Source organism: Pelecanus crispus, chromosome 2 (assembly GCF_030463565.1).
Source record: "Pelecanus crispus isolate bPelCri1 chromosome 2, bPelCri1.pri, whole genome shotgun sequence".
NCBI lineage: Eukaryota > Metazoa > Chordata > Aves > Pelecaniformes > Pelecanidae > Pelecanus > Pelecanus crispus.
Genome location: NC_134644.1, coordinates 131,463,072 through 131,482,540, shown reverse-complemented (window position 1 = coordinate 131,482,540; position 19,469 = coordinate 131,463,072). Strand labels below are relative to the sequence as shown.

Here is a 19,469-nt window from a genome sequence, read left to right as displayed (position 1 = left end):
ATGTTGAAATGTAAAGAACTGGAAAATATTTTCCATAGCTCCTTGTGTCTATACATCTCTCACCATCTGGAAAATGTTAGGTCTGGCATTTATTTAGGCTACACAATCTGCATTATTTATAAAGGAACCTTCTTAACAAAAAGACCAGTTTGTGCTTTAAATTTTTGTACAGATTAACAATACGGGCTTTTATATTAGGATAATAAATGGAACGTTCATTTCCCTTGAGTATATGTTACAATGCACTTCCTAGGAAACACACAAAAAGTCAAGCAACAAAAATATTCTCAAAAACACTGTGTAACTGCCTGCTTAGAACACACCTCTATGAAGAAATGTTTGGACATTCATATAAACATTCACTAAATAGATTGTGGAGGCTAAGCCTTTTTATGCAAATGGAAACCTAGGCTCAGATCAGCTCGAGTGAATGCAATTTTTTCAAACTTTGTCAAGCAGTTCCTCTAGATTATAGAACAGTTACAAAAGGTGCTAGTGCTAATGGCTGCTGAGCTATGTATTGTTTAAATATAAGAACAAGATGGCTGATGCCACTCTAACAGATAAGACAAGGTGCCCTGGTAGTTTGATGAGCACAGGGGACAGATACAACCAAATCCAGAGAATGAACCTACCAGTCCAATGTACTGCGGAGACAGCAAGGCTCACCATATGTGAAAGTTGCCTGTTTGTAGCTTTCTGTATATTGTTCACAAAACACATTTTTTTGTGTACAGAGTAAAATAAAAAGACCCTAGAAAATATGTTCAGCCTCTGTGACTCCGGTTTAATTTCCTTTGAGAAACTTACCTACTCTAAGGCCCCCACTGCTGTCACATCTGAAATGGAGACCTGCTTCATTGCAGTAAGAAAAAGCCATCTAAAAACTCTGAGAATTGGAACTCTATGGCCTGATCCTCTATTCTGTAGTAGCAATTTCATTTTACTATACGCTGATTTAGTGCAACTATACCAGCTGAAAACTGGGGTGAGAAAGCAGAGAGATAGGCCGATAGGCAAAAAAAAGGAAAGAAAAATTTGAAAATTACATAATAAAACCAACCACTGAACAAAAGTCAGGGAATATTGTTTCAGCATTATGAGGGACCTGTTAGACTCACTTCTAAGCGTCCATCTACCGTGGGGCACATCAAAGTAATAGAAGAAACATCTTGAAAAATACAGTATCTTTGATAAAGGATATAAGAGGATTAATTAATACAAAATAGCAGGAAAAAATCTCAGCTAGCACTCACTAAAAAAGAAAATGACCTTTCAGAAAATAGGTGATTGAAATCTTCAAATTGCTAACAGAGTAACTTTAGATAAGCTCTATAATCAAACAGAAAACATTGGGACATGGATGCATGGATGAAACAGTTGAAAAAAGGGAGGCAAAATGTTTTCAGGCAGAGGTAGGGAGCTTCTAAAAGGCTCCATGAAAGACAGACATTAAAGCAGTATAATGACTATGTTAAAAAATGGCATATCAAAAGTATCAAAACTACTATAGGAGTCACTGAGCAGTCAAGTGTACACAAACCAAATTTATACTTGCTCAGTCCATAAAAATACTGCTACTGCTACCTCTTGAGACGTTATCATAAGACTTCAGGTGTTTTTTTAAACCACAACTCCAGCTTCTGGCATCTATTGATAACATGAGAACATGAACTACGTGGAATAAAGGGAAAGAGAGAAAGGAAGTTTTGTTTCTCTGATTATGAAGAAAAGGTAACCTAAGGGCATGCTAAGGGCAACAGAATAGAAGTTAGAGAACCCTTTTCTCCAGATGACTTATTCTGGGTACCTGAATCAGGGTTTCCAATACAGAAGGTTGGTATATTCCTGATCATTCACCAACGGTAAGAGTTAGGTTGGCCCCAATCTGCAAGCATAGTATATAATTCTCTTTTCCTTATGAAGGAGTAATGTACAGAATTCAGTGACTTATGACATTTTCCTTTGGAAAATATAAACAGTAAGCAAACATCACAGGTTGCTTTGCATTAAAGGCTAAGTTAATATTTTGATATGTTTTGGGAGAAGAAAATAATCCTAATAAAATTAAAGAATTTATTGGTGAGAATAAGAAAATGGAAGTTTTCACTGCAGAAATATTGGTCTTTTTCTACTTAGTATAAACTACTGTCCCATTGTCAGTTCTTTTCAAAGTAATTCTACTAAAAGAAAAGTACAGTCATTATTTTAGAATTCTAGTCAAGAGCAGATGAATTAAAGATAAATATACTTATCACTTATTACTCAAAGTACATTAGATAACCTTCCACTGCATTACAGCTGTCTGAGCCTAATGACACTGGTGTGCCTACAACAGCACATTAGTTTGAATCAAGAAACTGAACCCCCTGGTTGGCCCTCCTTACTTCTTTCTGGTTTGCAGCATGGAGTGGTTTTAGAGCAAGAAACTAGATTCTTTTTGGATGGAACTAAACCAGAGGATATGTTCCAGGAACACAATGATGATGATCTTGCCACAAATTGGCAGTCAGTCCATGGGAACAGACTAGAAGAAGCCCAGAGTAACTTCCCCCTAAATGCACATAATGAGGACATTGGACCCTTAGCACCAACCGCTTCACTGCGCAAATCCAATCGCATCAGGCCGCTAGTGTAAACAGACAAATTGGCCAAAGAACACAAACCCTAGAGAGATGGTAAATGATATACAACATTAAAATTGTCAAACTGTTTCTATTCAGTCCTCCCTTAATGATATCGATCCAAGATATTAGAGCCGTATTACACAGTACTGCTCCATGTTCTGCCTTTTTTCCATATGATGAGCCCGCTTGAACAAAATGGTCATTTTGGCTTGATTAATTAAACAGCAAGATTGAATCTCTGTCACGTGGTTTTATCATTTGGTATTTACTACCCAGTTTGCACAAATAGTGTTTGGCATTTTGCCATGACAGAAGGGTAAAGATACAAATTGGTGCAGCGTTAAGGCTAAAAGGGAACAATTGCTTAATGGCTGATAGTGGTTAAGAGGCACTATCTTCCTCAGAAGTGGTGCATATATTATTTGAGAAGACATAAATACAGAAACACTATCAGGTGAAGACATTTAAATTAGAATTACAGTTCTCAGGCTTTCTAATCTCCACTTCCATTTACTCCTGCTATTTGGAGCAATATTCTAAAAAATGTATGGGAATAGTCTTCATAACATGTAAGAAAATGATCAGCTTTGAAAAAACACACTTACTAATCAGTTTTACAATAGGAAAGAGAAGCTTGACTATTTACCTAAGTAGCTGGTGCCTCCCGAGTGATTAAACAGGGATGCAAATTTTGTAGAGATAATGCTTGAGTCATTACTATTTGCTTTGGTCACCTTTTGCACTATTTCAGACAGTGGGCACATTCTAACCTTTCTGTATATGCCTGCACATTTCTCCAACTGGAAAAGAAATCTTAATCTTTTGAGCTGGAATTTTTCCTGCCTCAGCTTCAATATTTGACTTTTATCTCAAATCAGTACAGTTATTCCTTCAATTACGTGAACAAGAATGGGTCAGAATTCACCATTTATATTCTCATTTGAAGTTTATGTTCACCTAAACAGAACAGTAGGAAAATTCAACACTTCTTATATCATGCACCACTTTAGATCAAAACTTCACCCATATCTGAAGACAACCCATGTTAGGTTGTGTGATAAAGGTCTTTTGCACACTCACAAAGGAGCATAGACAGACATTGGCAGGGGGGACCCCAGATAACACCCTGCTCTGGCTTCTCCCAGACCCATCACAGGAGCCATCAGCCCATCACCACAAACACAGGGACACAAGGGCAGGTGGGAACCATATCAAGAGCTCAGAGGAAGGGACACCCTCTCCCGGCCCTTACGAGAGCTGTCCCAGGAAAGCCTCGGTCCCAGTGTCCAGGCATGAAACCCATCGCGATGAATCAGTTCTGGATTATCTATCGGACTGCTGGGGTTTGCTGCCTACGGGTGTGGAACAGAATATAGGACACAGGGGAAGAGCATTTCAGGATTGCACAGGACTTATTATGGGATGCTTAGGGGAGGAACCAAAGGCAGGGAAAGGGATGGATCTAGGTGATTTGGGAGGAAAGAGTGTGGGAAAACAGAGTGATCACGGCATCAAGCGGGCTGGACACAATTAACAGTTTGCTGGTTAGTATGGTTGTCCGGCTGTGTCCTGCACCTGATCAGTGCAGTTTGACCCATTTTCTTCTTAAGTTGCTTTCTAACTCTTTTCCTAGGTGAAGGACTGCCTGTTCTCTCTCTCTCTGTGTATGTGTGGGTATGGGGTCTGAGTGCCAGCAACTGGACCGGGACCCAGTTGGGGTCCCACATGACAGCAACTGGAGAGACTGGAGGGAGTGAAATTCTCAGTGACTGGAGTGAGACCAGGGGTCAGAGTCCCATGGCTCTGAGGGTGAGACCACATGAGCAGCTGACTGTTGGAGGGAAGAGAGGTGTCCCAGCCAGCTGCCAGAGACACCATGGGGTACAGAAGCTAGAAAAAAGAAAGACAAGGAGTCAAAAATCAGCTCCAAGGTTTTGGGTCCCTATTGGGTGCACAGTAGAGTTTGGCTGGAAAAAGGGAGATAAAGGATAAGAAAAAAAATATCCTTTCCTCTAAGAGAGAAGATGAGCAATAAAGTAAGTGTTAAAGAACAGCAATTAAAAAACCAGTGCCTTCTGAGCTTAGTTTATATTTGTTAATTTTGTTTAAAGTTTCCAGCACATCATTTTTATAGTTAAGCAAATTAATACCACTAGAAGATACCCAATTGAACTGAAAGTACAGGATACAAATTACTAAATCATATCAGATTATACTTAAGTAATAAGTAGTACATTGTTTTACTGGAGAAAGGGACTTGATGTGGTTTGTCTGGTACTTGTAAGCAATTAACTTTTAAATGAGAAATGCAAATGGATAGTGTTTCATTTGCTTGTTCTTGAGAAAATAAATAGGAAATCCTTGGGAGGTCTTGCTGAGTTTATATTGATGTTCAATTTAAACATGCCTAAAATCAATAATCAATTTGTAAAATTTACAACTTCAGGAAATATCCAAATCCTTTCTAATGTGTCTTTCCTTACAAACTTGAGACATGTATTTTAAGGAAGATAATGTTCCTGCAAAAGCAAGGAAAGATGCAGTAATATAATGATTAAAATTAAATAAATGTGCTGCTTTAAACATATTCCCAGCCTTTGATAGAACTGACTTGACTTTTCACATACAAGTACATAAATGGAGTGTACATACCAGAATATTAGTACTTTTCTGTGAATGGGTATTTCAGACTGCATAACGCAGATTTGAGTAATTGATGTTGAATTAATTGTTCATACAACTTAATTAGCTTCTGCACTATTTTTCCATTGCACCAGTACACAATATTTATGTCACTGTAAGAAATGGCATAGGGTACTGTGGTATATGTTAATGGTCATAGGGCCTGGTTCATCCTGATCAGTCCCAGTTTTTGAAATCTCTTGAAGTCACTAAATACTCTGCAGAATAATTAAAAGAAAAGCAAAGAGGAAATGTGAGCTGGCACATGTGTGTTTCTCAGCATCTTCTGGCCTCTGTAATAGAGATCAGTAGTCCCCTTGGGCCTTAAAACCCATCAAAAACATTCACACATCACCAGTCTTGATGGTTTTGTCAGAGAATTATATTCTTTTGAGTTGAGGTTTTTCACTTGTTTGATATTTTCTTCTGAAATTATTTGATTGTCACTAAGTGCATGATGACCCTTTTTTATGTTGAATCAGTGATTCCTTGCAGTATTCATTGCTTCATTTTGAATACGGTTTGCCTGAATGATAGCACCTATCTGTGTAAGATCTACCACTGTCAGACAGTATTGTCTATGAGCTGCATTGTTGTCATTCTATTAATGTAAAGAGAATTCTATAAAAAAACCCCATCATGCTAAATTATTATATTGGCTCTTCCTTCATAGAGGTCCAGGACTTTTTAAATAATAACTTTATATGATGGTCTATTTCCCGCTTCACTTGAAAAGAACAAAGTGCGTCAAAGCTGTGGTAAACTTTGAAGTACCAAAGTGCCACCCTGCAGCTAACAATTTCTGTGTGAATGGCTGTGACTTGAGTCTGATCTGGAAAACACGTGTGATGATTCAGATCATGGATTTTTGGTAAAAACTATTTTATGCAGTACAAGAAAAGGTGATATCAAACTTGCTAAAAGGAACTGGATGTCACATGAAATTACATACCTTGATATGCCTTGATTTCCTGCCTGATGTCTTGCTCCAAAAAGCAGTATCTGCCAGTGATTTAGGGGCACTCTGGGAGATCAAGAATTTTATAGGGGCCAGATGCCCTGGCCACAGCTGTTATTCTGATTTTTCAGGAGGAAAGCAGTGGGTTAAAATTATCACTTCCCACTTCTGTGGAACTAGAAATTATCTGGAAGGGATTGTTTCATGGTTATGCTGACTTTTGGGCAGTCTGCCCTGGAAGAAACATGAAAAGCTGCCATATAATCACAGAATATAGCTAGTGAACACATGATCTAAAATACTGAGCACGTACATGGCAAAAGCTCCTTTGCAGGGTTTCTTATTGCCACTTCTCTCCACGTATCACCCTCACCCTTGTCTTCTGCAAGCCAGCACTCTATGGGGAGACAAATCTCTTCATCAGAAAGAGGGACTACTCTTTCAAGTCTGACTTCCTCCAGGTACCAACTGGGATCATTTCCAGTGTTGTCATGGCCAATGCGGATTTTATATAGCTGCCCAAGATCTCTGAGATTAATCTGTAATGAAAAAAAAAAAAAAAAAACCAAACCATCCCAGATTTTAATAACAAATTATAATGTTGTCTTTTAGCAGTCTTTTTGTTACTGGGCATGCAAGCTAAATGTGCAGCTAATGTAACCTAGAGTAATGGGTTTTTTTTAGAAAATGAAGCCTTAATATACAATGAATCCCAGAGCAATCAAGCAAAAGCATATGGAGTAGTCTGCAAGTGTAATTTTATTGACTTCACTACCGTATTATTTAAAGTGGCTAAAGGGCTCAAACAATTCAGTCTGGTTTTAGATCTCTTGACAGAATCCAGTTTCTAGTGTTATAATGTAAATCTCTATGTCTAGACAAATACTTTAACAAGCAGAAGTACCTTCAGTCATTGCTGCATGAAATAATATATTTTGCAGTCCATACAGTTACCATCAGCAGAGCCCTATTAACTATTCCTACCACTTACCAGTCTGCTATGGCCCACTTTTCCCTTTGTCTTCTATTTTTATGTGCATTGGTGTCAGGGTTAACTGTTTCTGTAAGTGCTGACGCCACACTGCAGCAAATTTAAACAATAAAACATGACTGTGTCGTGTTAAGTAGTGCAGCCCTGAAATAAGAGCCACTTTGTTTTGGGCTGTAGAAGTTTCCTGAGCAATGCTGATGGCAGGAACCTAAGCACAAAAGCAGGGTTAACCACTTTCATTTTCAGTGAGTTATGTTTGAAAGCTCATGGTATTGGGGAAAAAATCACAGAGAAAGAAAGAACAGAAAATAGTTGTTTCTATTACCATTATACTGATTTTGTACTGTTTAGCATCAAAACAAAAAGCAAACAAACAAAAACCAGATTGACAAACAACACCAACATTGACCCAGTAGTCTGAATCACCAAAAAGGATGAACTAAGATTTGTGTTTGAAGGTCCATTGGATCTGTTCTGGAAGGTAATATTAATGTCTGCCCCAGAGTGAGAGTTTTCCCTTCAATGTTTTTTGCTAATGAAGACTACAAGGTAATGCTCCTTTTCTCTGTGGAGCCGGGAAATGTCAGAGACACTAGAGGCACATCTCTTTCACTGTTTTGTTGAAATGTTTACCTAGGCAATGACACAGGGTAGTGTAACACTGACATTTTTTGGTCATGAGGACCATCACAGAAGAGAGTCTTGCGGCCCTAATTGATCATTTCCTTGCATCCCAAAGGCAAGCCTGGTACAACTCAGTCTCATAGGATGATAACATAACACATATGCTAGTGGTATAAAGTCTGAATAGAGTCACACTTATGGCAATAGTAGTAGGTTTTCCTATATTAAAACAGTATGTTAAAGTAAGAGGTGCTAACTGAAGGTATAGTTATAACATTAATGTAATAAAACCATGTACATCAAAAATATGTTGCTAATACAGCAGAATTACAGCAGCAGATAAAAAGCTCTCTGAAACTAGCACCAAATGTAGCCAGGACGTAGGCTAAGTTGCCATAATAACCCTGTCACCCAGCTACAAAACAGAGACTTCTGCAGTGGGCAAGGGACTGCTAAGGTTGCCTTGCAAATGAATGTAACAATATATTAGAACTCTCACCCTTTATGGCGAACAACAAAGGTGGTGCTCTCCTGAGATCTAGGCACTGCCTGCTATTTGTGCTGCAGAAGTGTTAAAGGGCACTTTAGTAAATAAAACATTGAAACCTTGTGACCTCATGCCAATGATTAAATTCTGGCAACCCCTGTTGAAAGAGGAAAGTCAAAGCCATTTTTGCATACAGTATTCACTACCATGACTCTCAGTCAGGACCAGGAAACTATGTCAAAGAGCCTCTTTTGTCTTCTTAAGCATCTAATCAGTTGTTTGGCTGTGAAGCAAACTGAAACATTACTGATAAAAAAAAAAAAAAGTCCTGCATATCTATAACGGGTATCATATAAGTTGGCTGAAAAGTGCAGCTATAACTTTCTTAATTACATTAATTTTATTTATCATATTATGCTAAAATGCATTTTTTTCAGAAGGAAGTCTAAGATGCAAGATACGTTTCCAGTTTAATCTGCACAGTGTGTCAACATTGTATCATAGAATCATAGAATAGTTTGGGTTGGAAGGGACCTTTAGAGGTCATCTAGTCCAATCCCCCTGCAGCGAGCAGGGACAGCTTCAACCAGATCAGGTTGCTCAGAGCCCCGTCCAACCTGGCCTTGAATGTTGCCAGGGATGGGGCCTCCACTGCCTCTCCGGGCAACCTGTTCCAGTGCCTCACCACACTCATTGTAAAATGTTTCTTCCATATATCCAGTCTAAATCTACCCACTTTTAGTTTAAAACCATTACCTCTTGTCCTATCACTACATGCCCTGCTAAGAAGTCTATCCCCATCTTTCCTGTAGGCCCCCTTTAAGTACTGGAAGGCCGCAATAAGGTCTCCTCGCAGCCTTCTCTTCTCCAGGCTGAACAACCCCAACTCTCTCAGCCTGGCCTCATAGGAGAGGTGTTCCAGCCCTCGGATCATTTTGGTGTCCCTCCTCTGGACCCGCTCCAGCAGGTCCATGTCCTCCTTGTGCTGAGGGCCCCAGAGCTGGATGCAGTGCTCCAGGTGAGGTCTCACCAGAGCAGAGTAGAGGGGCAGAATCACCTCCCTCGACCTGCTGGCTACATTGTAGCTGATGTTTGGCAGACCACTGGTACAACTGGAGAGAAGAGCTCACAAAAATAAGCAGAGGTAGGACAGCTGACAAAGAAAGGGAGAGAAAGGGAAAAAAAAAAAAAAAAAAAAAGCAGCAATTTGAAAAAGAAGGAGAGGGATATGATGAAACCCATTCATCACCATATCACCATGAAGGGATTTCCTGTTACTGGATAAGCAACACAGCAATCCATCAAACCTAATCAAATGGAGTTTCAAAAAAAATCAGTACAGAACAGAAAGCTCTGTCCAGACTGCTGGGTTTCTCCAGGAGATGGTCCTAGTTGCAAGCAGTTCAATTACATTCACTCAAGTCCTGTTTAGCATCTTTAAACATTCCTGCATTTGTGTTTTTCTATACTTCTTATCCCTCCCTAACATTCACACTCTACAAGAGGACACAACATAACCAAATTAAGGCAGTTATACCCATGTGTTGAGAATTTGTCCAAAGTGTCAAGCCAAATGTATTTGCTTGCTTTCAACTATAGGGAGGAAGAGTATAAAGTGTCCCTGTCTACTAGACTCACAAATTATGAGGTTTTTTGAATGGTAAACTATACAGGACATACAGATAATGGCATATTTCTGACACTGAAAGGTCTCAAAAATAATTAACAGCACAGAACACTGCCAAAATAATAACATGTTTAATAATACTGTTTATGAGTGTTCTTGGGGAAAAAAATATAATATTTATTCTTGGGTGGAAATTAAGGAAAGAATGTCAACGACAGAGAGCAAATCAACTGTATATGATGTTCTGGAAGACATATAATGCAATTACAAATTTAGTTTCAGCTCCTGTTGTAGTTTTGGGAGTTGGAACAATTTGTCTTGCTGTCAGATCAGATATCACATTGGTGTCTCAGTGGTATTGACTTGCTAACATGTTACTTTTTGCCAATCGGAATCCTGTCAAATGTATGTCAAATTTTGCTCTTGCAGTGAAATGCAGATGAAAATACTCTCGTAACACAGTAGAGCTAACGATACTCTTTTGCTGACATAAACACTGTATCTTGATGTTGCTCCTTCATTTCCAGTATTGACTAAATTGCCTCAAACTTCTGCATGGCTTGAACACAACCTGGCATTTATAAATCTACTTTTGTGGCCAGAACATTCTGGGAAAAGTTTTAGAGCAAAGTTGACTTTGTTGCGCTCATAAACAACATGCTTCCAAAAACCTTAGCCTAGTTGTTCTATATTCTGGCACCACGGCTGCAAAAGTAACATTCCATTTTACATGGAAACAGCCTTTCTGACAGAACTGCAATAAATGGTCATGCAAAGAAGACAGGATGGCAGGAATTCCCAGGAATAAAGCATCACTCTGGAAATCAGACAACTAGATTCTCTTCCTGGATCTGCTTTAGGCTTCCTGAGAAACATTACGTAATTCATAAGCCCTCTTTGCTTCACTTTCTCAACTATACAACAAGGATAACACTTAAATGTCTCTCACAGGATGGAAATTCAAAGTCATAAAATTTAAAAGATAACAGTTTGGGGGTATGAAGCTGCCATTCTTATGTGGCTTACATCAGCCATGTATAGAACATAAGATCTAAACTCCTCCAGAGGTAACAAACAAGGGTACAGAAACACAGATACCTCATTAAGGTAAAGGAATCTAGATATCACAAACATCAGATATACCGATCTTCTTAGGGATCACCTATTAGAGAGGTCTTCTGACAAATGCCAACCTCACACTCTTGCCAGAAAAAGTTTTACAAAACACTTGAATCGTCATTTACAGTACACTTGTTGGTTGACTGTGAAACTCCTCCTGATGCCTCAACCAATTTGCACCAAATTCTGTGATGAGCTCTAGAGGGGATGGACCTCATACAGACCCTGCTTATGTAAGAGATTATCAGCACTTATTAACCTTAATAATACCATTGTGAGTATAACAATAGTAGTAATCCTATTCTCTCTGTAGTATTTTTCTTCACTGTTATAGGCAATAAGATCAACACTCATTATATTTTATAGATTCAGTAGCAATACATATTCTTGAAAAAACTGTCCACCACTTTCAAAGGGGCCACATTTTCAAACCGAGGTAGCTTTGCCTCAGCCATGCCCACATTCTAAATGTATGCAAGCAGTTGAATGAGATTAGCCTGCTAATCAATACAACAGTATGCTTTGCTCATTGCTACTATTTATTTTTTGTACAAGCATAGGACAGAATTCTCTTCTTACCAAAGTGAATGGGAACATTTTCATTAAACCAAGCATTAGAAAACTTGGCCTTACTTTCAGAAACTGAAGCTTAACAAAGCTCATATTTTCCAATTTGTCTCTAAGCATAAATTGAAATCCAGGTTTATCAGCAAGAAGTTCTTCCTAAAGAGGATGCAAGGACTAAATTTTAATTCTGTTTCTAAATGAGCTATGCAAATACTGTTTTCAGTCCCTAGCATACCTATGATATTTTGAGTGGAGTCAGTATGACCTATTTTCATGTACTTAAGATGTTTAACTAAGTGAAAAGTGAAGTAAGAGTTCCTTGGCTTAACAAGAGACTGTTCAGTGGAAAGCTACTTTAGTAAAAAGATAGAAAGAATATATGTAATGACTCCATTTCTCTTTTATATACTGGAGTAAGCAAAATAATGTCACCGTATTCCTGTTGTATAGAAAGTATCCTGCAATCTCTCTGAAATAAACTCAGGCTAGCATGAAAAACACTTGCATAAGTCAACACTTCAGAAGCAGCTACACCAAAACCCTAATGTCTGACACAACCACTAGAGGCTATGTTTGACATACAGTTACTAATTTCATGTAAGGCCACCTCATTAACAGAATTTCAGAGAAGTCATGTGCAGCAGCTGGATTCCCAAAAGAAAGAGAAATCATTGACTGCATTAGTTTAACTTCTACAGCATCTGTATACAATGGAGAAATCTTGGGAAGTAGAAGATATTTTTAAATTATGAGCATGCAGCTGGTAAATGTTGCCAAAAATATCATAACTAATGTACTAGTAAAGTACCCAGGGTCCACCCATGGTGCTTGCATTTTCCAGATGTCTGAATTCAGCCAATTTGTTAATTACGGCCAACAAACTTGGGACAGTTACATACTAACTCAAGAATCAGAATATGTCACAGGGGCTCACACAGAAACTTAACAGTCTCATGAAAAAGGTGGATATAGACATGTAAGGAGTAGGATTAAAGGCAACACAAAAATCAGCATTATTTTTTCCCACTTCATGCTTGCTTTGGTCACAAAAATAAGCTGGGTAAATTAGTACTGCTTGTTGCACAGTGACAGTTAAACACTTTCTTTTCCAGTCCACTCAAGCTCTTTTCATCCTGTAGCTAGTCCAATATGAACACTCATTCACTTGACCTTCCTATACAGGCTAACAATGTGCTACTATTCACTAAAATGGGTGCCAATTATCTGTTACCGGGTTTATTAGAGAAAGGAAATGTCACATTGTTGTTACCTGCTAAACTAAAGGTACCAGCAGACAGGTTGTTTTTTCCACTCTCAAGTACAGCAAATGGGAAAATGTTTTAAGAATAACATTAAAGCTCTGCAAGAACTTTTACTGTGCGGTTAATTAAATTATGCCAATACCAAATATTTACGGTATCAGGGTGTCAGTTCTTGGAATTAAGCACAAAGATCCCATGTTAGGAGAATGCAGCCACTTATGTAGCTGAGGTTCTGAGTGATCTGAGCTTTTCCAAGTCAGACCAGGAGTATTTTACCGGATTTGAAACTTTCCACGGTGCTTAGGTGGGGAATTAAAACACTGCCTAGCAGAGGATGTTAACTGGAATACTGCCGAGCACTGACTGTAAGAAAGCTCAACAAAGGTCATGCCATGCAAGAAAACTTAAGCTTTACTTAACCTTCATCACATGCGTGCACATAATGCTAACAGAATGATGCTGTGGTTGGACAAGTGCACCTTATGCATGAAGAAGTGATGCATGATAAGAAAGACTGTGTTGGTGGGCACATAATAGTGCTTCAAAGAGTCTGAAGACACATGAAGATTCATTTAAGAAAAGGTACAGAGTAGTCACCTCAGTCAACAACCTAGGAGTAGGAGTAGGTCTCTGATTTACTCTCCTTTTGACTGTTGATTCTATAATACCCTGACAGACTATGAACCAGCCTCTGCAATATATGTCTGTCATCTCCTGGTGAATTTACAGCAATATTTATCACTCAGGCATGAAGTCATTAGCTCTGAAAAAAAAATTACATCTAACAGTGTCTTCTCTCAACTATGTAGGTTACTGTGAGCACATCAGACTTCAACTTTCTGCATTGCCTTCCTAGGGACTAAAGGGTTTTTTTTTAATATCTTCCTGACATAAAAAAAGGTTAACAGCCTTCTGGTCTGCAGTAGGAAGAGTGTTACCAGCAGATCAAGGGAGATGATTTTTTCCCCTCTACTCAGCCCTGATAAGACACATCAAGAGTGTTGTGTCCAGTTCTGGGCTCCCCAGCACAAGAGACATGGACATACTGAAAAGAATCCAGTGAAAGGCCATAAATATGATTAAGGTACTGGAGCATCTCTCACCTGAGGAAAGGCTGAGAGCTGGGACTGTTCAGCCTGGAGAGGAGAAGGCTTTGGGGAGGATATTACCAATGTGTATAAATATCTGATGGGAGGGGCTAAAGAAGACGCCAGACTTATCTCTGTGGTATCCAATGAACAGTCAAGAGGGAATGTGCACAAGATGAAATACCATAAATTCCACTTAAATATATGAGAAAAAAAAATTAGTGAGAGTGGTCAAATGTTGGAACAGAGAAGTTGTAGAGTGGGATATATTCAAAACCTGACTGGACAATGTCCTAAGCAACCTACTCTAGCTAGCCCTGCTTTGAGCAAGGGGCTGGACTAGGAAATCTTTGGTGATGCCTACTAACCTCAACTACTCTGTAATTCTGTAGCACTCAGTGCAATGGCATCACCTTATTGACATAATTATCTCTAGGGTGAGAACCAGATTTGACATTGCTAGTACTAAGAAATCCTTATAATGCACAGTGAAAATAATTTTTGCAGGAGACAGAACTGTTAAAGGGCTGGCAAAAAGCTGGCCATATAAAGTAAGGGCCATCAAAAACTTTATCACTTTATCATCTTCTGTTTCAGTTCAAGATAAATTGATCTTATCTTGTTTAGCATAAAGCCTGTACTGTATAAAGTGTCTATTCTCTTTATAGGGTTGTATCAAGCCCCCCCTCCCCCCCCAAAAAAAAAAAAAAATTAAGAGTAAGAGTGAGAGAATAAGCCACACATTAGTCATACCACTCACTTCTGAAAAGTGATTAGACACTGAGATAATGGGAGGCATAAGAATGTGAATAGACTAGAAAATGGCTGAGGGGAAAGCAAGGCAAGAGCATGGATTAGTAAAGGCAGAAACTGGATTTGGGCACTTGACATGGAAAGGTGGGGAAGCTTTTAACAGGGAGACCTTTAACAAAGGAAACTACTGTCATAAAATTTCAGAAACAACCACCTGAAGCCTACCAGGGGGCTAAATGGGCAGCGTAACCTGGGAGAGAGGAGTGACTCAAGAGAGATGGACAGGGGTTTTTAATATGTATTCATCTTGGACTTGTGTTGCCTTCAAGTAGAAAAAAAAGAAGTTTGATAGATATATGGCTGAAAGATTAAATCTGAAATTGAGTACATAAAGTTCTCTCAAGAAACTACCTTGAAAAGGAAACATGTATATACATATATATACACTCCATACTGGAGTACTCCATACTGCAGAATCAGTGAACGAGTAGCACCATGTTGACTCACTCTCATTTCTTGAAGATGAGATGAGTTGCGTTTTTCTCCAAGATTGTTTGTGAGGTCTCTACTATCCTTCTATGTTGGTTTCTTGGAACAAGCTAAATTTTTGCTTCATGCACAGCCTGTAGATGATGGAGATTGTTTTACATACGTCTCCTTTTTATCTCAGTAAGGAATGAGGTTCATGTCGTTATCACACACATTTTGTAGAGAGATGGACAGTTTCAAGTGGAGTTAAAGCCAGCAATATGACTGTTTTATGCTGCCTTAATCTTATCTGAATAAAGCCCGGGTTTCTCTAAGTTTTATCCAACTGTTTCTGGACCTAAATGGCCACTATGGCAAACAGGGAGAGCTGGAAAATAGCAGGACACGAGCTATGCCCAGCTTTTAGGTGGATAGCTACATTAGTGCTTGCGGTCACTTTTGCAATCTTCCCTCTTGGGGAGAATTCTCACTGAGCTTATTACAGGCTCTTTTTTTTTTTAACAATGGGAGAAAAAGCATGAAAATGGATTTGTTTCAACCTATTTTTATAACATCTGGTTTTCTCCCCACTGCTTCTCATTTTACTTTAGACATCTCAGTTTTGACTTATGAAAAAAATGAATATAGATCCAGGATGCAGGAATGAAAGACATGCAGTGAAACATGACAGATTCTTACAGTCCGTTAGGCTGATTCTAAAGGAAGCAGTGTCAGTTATTAATGTATAGATTATTTAAAATGACTGATAATTTTATTTAAACAAGAGGAAACCCAAACGAAAAACACCAGATAAACTTCTAAGTATAACGCCTCCATGTGATGCAATACAGCATAAGGCACACCTGATGAACACAATTCTTTACAAGCATGGTACATGCAACTGGAAAGAAAAAGGCTGGTTTTAACACTGTAACAGTCTCATCACAGGAACACTGTTTATTAAGTTTATGATCAAGTGTCTCTGCAAGTATTAGTAGGAGCCCTGCTTTTCATCCGCTTATATTACTTTCTGGCATTTTGCCCTGATAGAGTACGGCAGTGTTTAAAAGACTGTTTATACAGATGAAGAAACTTTAAATAGTGTAACTGGATATGGCACCAGCTTTACAAGTTAGAGAAATGGGCTCTACAGCAAAATTCACACAGGGGAAGGATTCCAGTTTCCAATTCTCCTAAAATATCACGCATACTCCATGTCCCATGCTTGCAAACATGGAACAACTACCTTCCTTACAAAGACAGCCACCAACTACAAAATATAACATTAGGTTAAAGTGAAGATTTTGAAGATTTCTTAGAAAAAAATCCAGCATTCTTAATAGTTTAATATAGTGTTATTTAAGATAAACTTGACAATGTGTTGAGATCAGTAAGGCCAACACTGTCCTAAAGAGATTACAGAGCTGATAATGAATCAAACTCACAAAGCAAAGCTTGGAAGAGTTCTTGTTAAGGAGGTGCTAGGTCCTGCCACTATCACTAAGGCTAGCATACAATATTTTGAAAGTAGATCCATGGAACCAGTCAGTGCCTTTACTGACTTCATTATTACTAGAATAGCAGAACTTGTACCGAAGGTAGGGAATTATTCTGCATTGAAGTAATAAAAACGGAGAGATTGTAGCTGGCTCTTACGGAAGATAATAGGCCTACAGTCTTCTGTTTAGTTCTCTTTGACACAAAAGGGAATATTTGGCATGACCAAACATTAAAAGAATACTTATAAAAAGAATTTCTTTATCAAACAGTGTGTACACGCATAAGACATAATTTGCCATGTTTCAAAGAATGATGATGCAGAATACGGGGCTCTGAAGAATATAATTTACAATATAATTAAAGAGTCAGTGTCTTGAGCAACTCAACATACTGCCAAAATCAGTATTTTTTAAATACTGAGAAATACTCAGGGACTGTGATGACACTAGAGGAAAATGCAGGAAACAGATCACAGCTGTGATGAAAGCTGTAACTTATGGTAGATTGATATCCCTCTGTTGGAGGAGGAATGACTCTCAACAGAAAAATTATGCCCTAAAAACTATGCCTGAATAGTAACAGAAGCAAAAAACCATAGCCTAGAAGTAGTTTCTTTGAACACACAGGAGCAATTACAGAGCAGAAAGGGAAATCCATCAAATTTAAAATCCTTTTCTTTCCCATTCCCATATTGTTCATCCCTGACTTTCCCATCTGGTAGGAAAAATTGCTAAGCCACAAGGGCACATATAATGCAGTTTACACACAACTATCTTGTAAGAACCTAGAACCCAAGACTCCAGCCAGAAACAAGAACTCTCCCCATCACACAACAACTGCAAATTACCTTCACTGAATTTCATGTGTTACCATCACAAGGAAATCTCCAAGGGCAATAGCCTTGTTACATTCTACCTGTGTTACACTGGAGGTCGACCAGTTTTTAAATCTAATTTACACAAACCTTAATCAGAGATAGCCAAAGTTAATGAAGTTACACTGGCTGTATACAGCAATGCAAGCAACATCAAAATCAAGTTCTAGATGAGCAACAAAATCTCAAGAGTATATAGAGGAGCACTATGTGATTTACTCAAGTTTTAACAACTTTATTTTCTCTTTATTTTTAACTTTACTGAATATTCATTATTTACTTTTAGGTATCCAAGTTACTATGCAGTTAACTGTACTTTGTATCAGTCTACTATTCTTGATTTTTATTCTGATAACCCAGTTCAGTTTTGTCTCATTCTCTTTTCGTGGGCCATTTTTCTGTCATTTCTTATGATATTATCTGTGACCAAAGGGATTTTTAAATGAGATGATACTTTGATTGGTTTTGTGGGACAAGACTGTGCTTTATTTTTTCCATTATATTATGCTGAACTCTTGCAGCTCCCTGCATCAGTTAACACTTTCTTAAAAAAAGGGGGGGTTACCTGGAGTTTAAATAGCCTTCAAATATGCAGCACATTTCTACACAAAGGACCATTTAGCCAAGATTTTCCCCAATGTACTTAACAGGTTAAACTAGTGTAATAGAAAGCAATAGGCACTATCCAATTTTTCTGCAACTCCACAGTTTTTAGCAATATTGGTGTTATTACATGGTGCTCTTAATGTTGGAAAACTGCAGAGTTACAAAGTGCTGAAATATTTGGAGAATGCAGCGTTCTTTTGGATTAACAAAAAATTCAGCTGCCTTACTAAATTGAGATATTTAAGGGAAAAAATGTGGGAAAAGGAAGCAAAATTACTTTATCTGTTCTTTTCTTTCTCTCCCCATTGATCAGCACTGACTGAAAGTTAAGTAAGTGGTTTTGAGAAATAATAGATGGACAGTAATCTGGTCAACCTTGAAGCTTTGATGGTGTGGTTAGAATTCAGGGAGAAGCCTCCTCAAAAAACTCTGCAGTTTAAAGGTCTCATTACACACAAATGTAAGGGTTTGATTACACAATTAGACTTTGTAAAAGGTTTAAGTTGCACTCCTCAGGCCAAATTCATCGTACTTAAACTGCACCAAAGTGCTGTGCCTATCCTCCAGGCCTCTTCCAGGCTTTCAGTGGTATATCACCAAAGCAAATCATCAGGTACAAAGACCTAGGTACAGTGTAGAAGACCTAAACCTGGGTGCTAGTGTGAATAGCAACAGATCATCAGAGCTCCTGGACCAGGTATCAGGTCTTGCTTTGATGCAGGGAGGATAAAAATGATGCTTTGAGAAACATACTGTTCCTTCCAAAGATGAAAACAAACAAATGTTCTTGGTACTTCCCTTGATGAACTGAATAAATGAGTAAGAACTTGCTGTCAGACAGCATTAACCAGCTGAATAAATATCCAAGATGATCATCTAGCCAGAACGATTTGAAAAGGAACACTTAAATTTAGTCCTCAGGTAAACATTTATTTCACCTTCCTGTTTTGATATGAGATAACCTTAAACCAGCATTATCTGCAAACTTTAGCCAAGTTACTTTCAGCTTAAATAAATGTATGGGAAAAACCACCATTGACTTGCCTCTGCAAGAACTTACATATTTACATTTCAAACTGGAAAAAAATCAGAGAAAGTTCCTGTCCTATGTGTCACTGATTCCCCATCATCTATTTATTATGAATAAATTATTTCAACCTAAATGACATATTGCAGATTTAATGATTGCAACAGGCACAGTCCCGAGGAACTATAGGAACTGGAGGAAATTGTAGG

General features: G+C 38.3%; 1 protein-coding gene across 1 annotated transcript in view; it reads right to left on the bottom strand.

The window, feature by feature from the left end:
- The window catches only part of RP1 (RP1 axonemal microtubule associated), a 181,594-nt gene that overhangs the window by 97,460 nt on the left and 64,665 nt on the right, over positions 1-19,469 (bottom strand). The window contains exon 24 of the mRNA XM_075705067.1: positions 6,581-6,806. Coding sequence (XP_075561182.1) covers positions 6,581-6,806 — 226 coding nt within the window. The remainder of the gene's footprint in view (positions 1-6,580; positions 6,807-19,469) is intronic.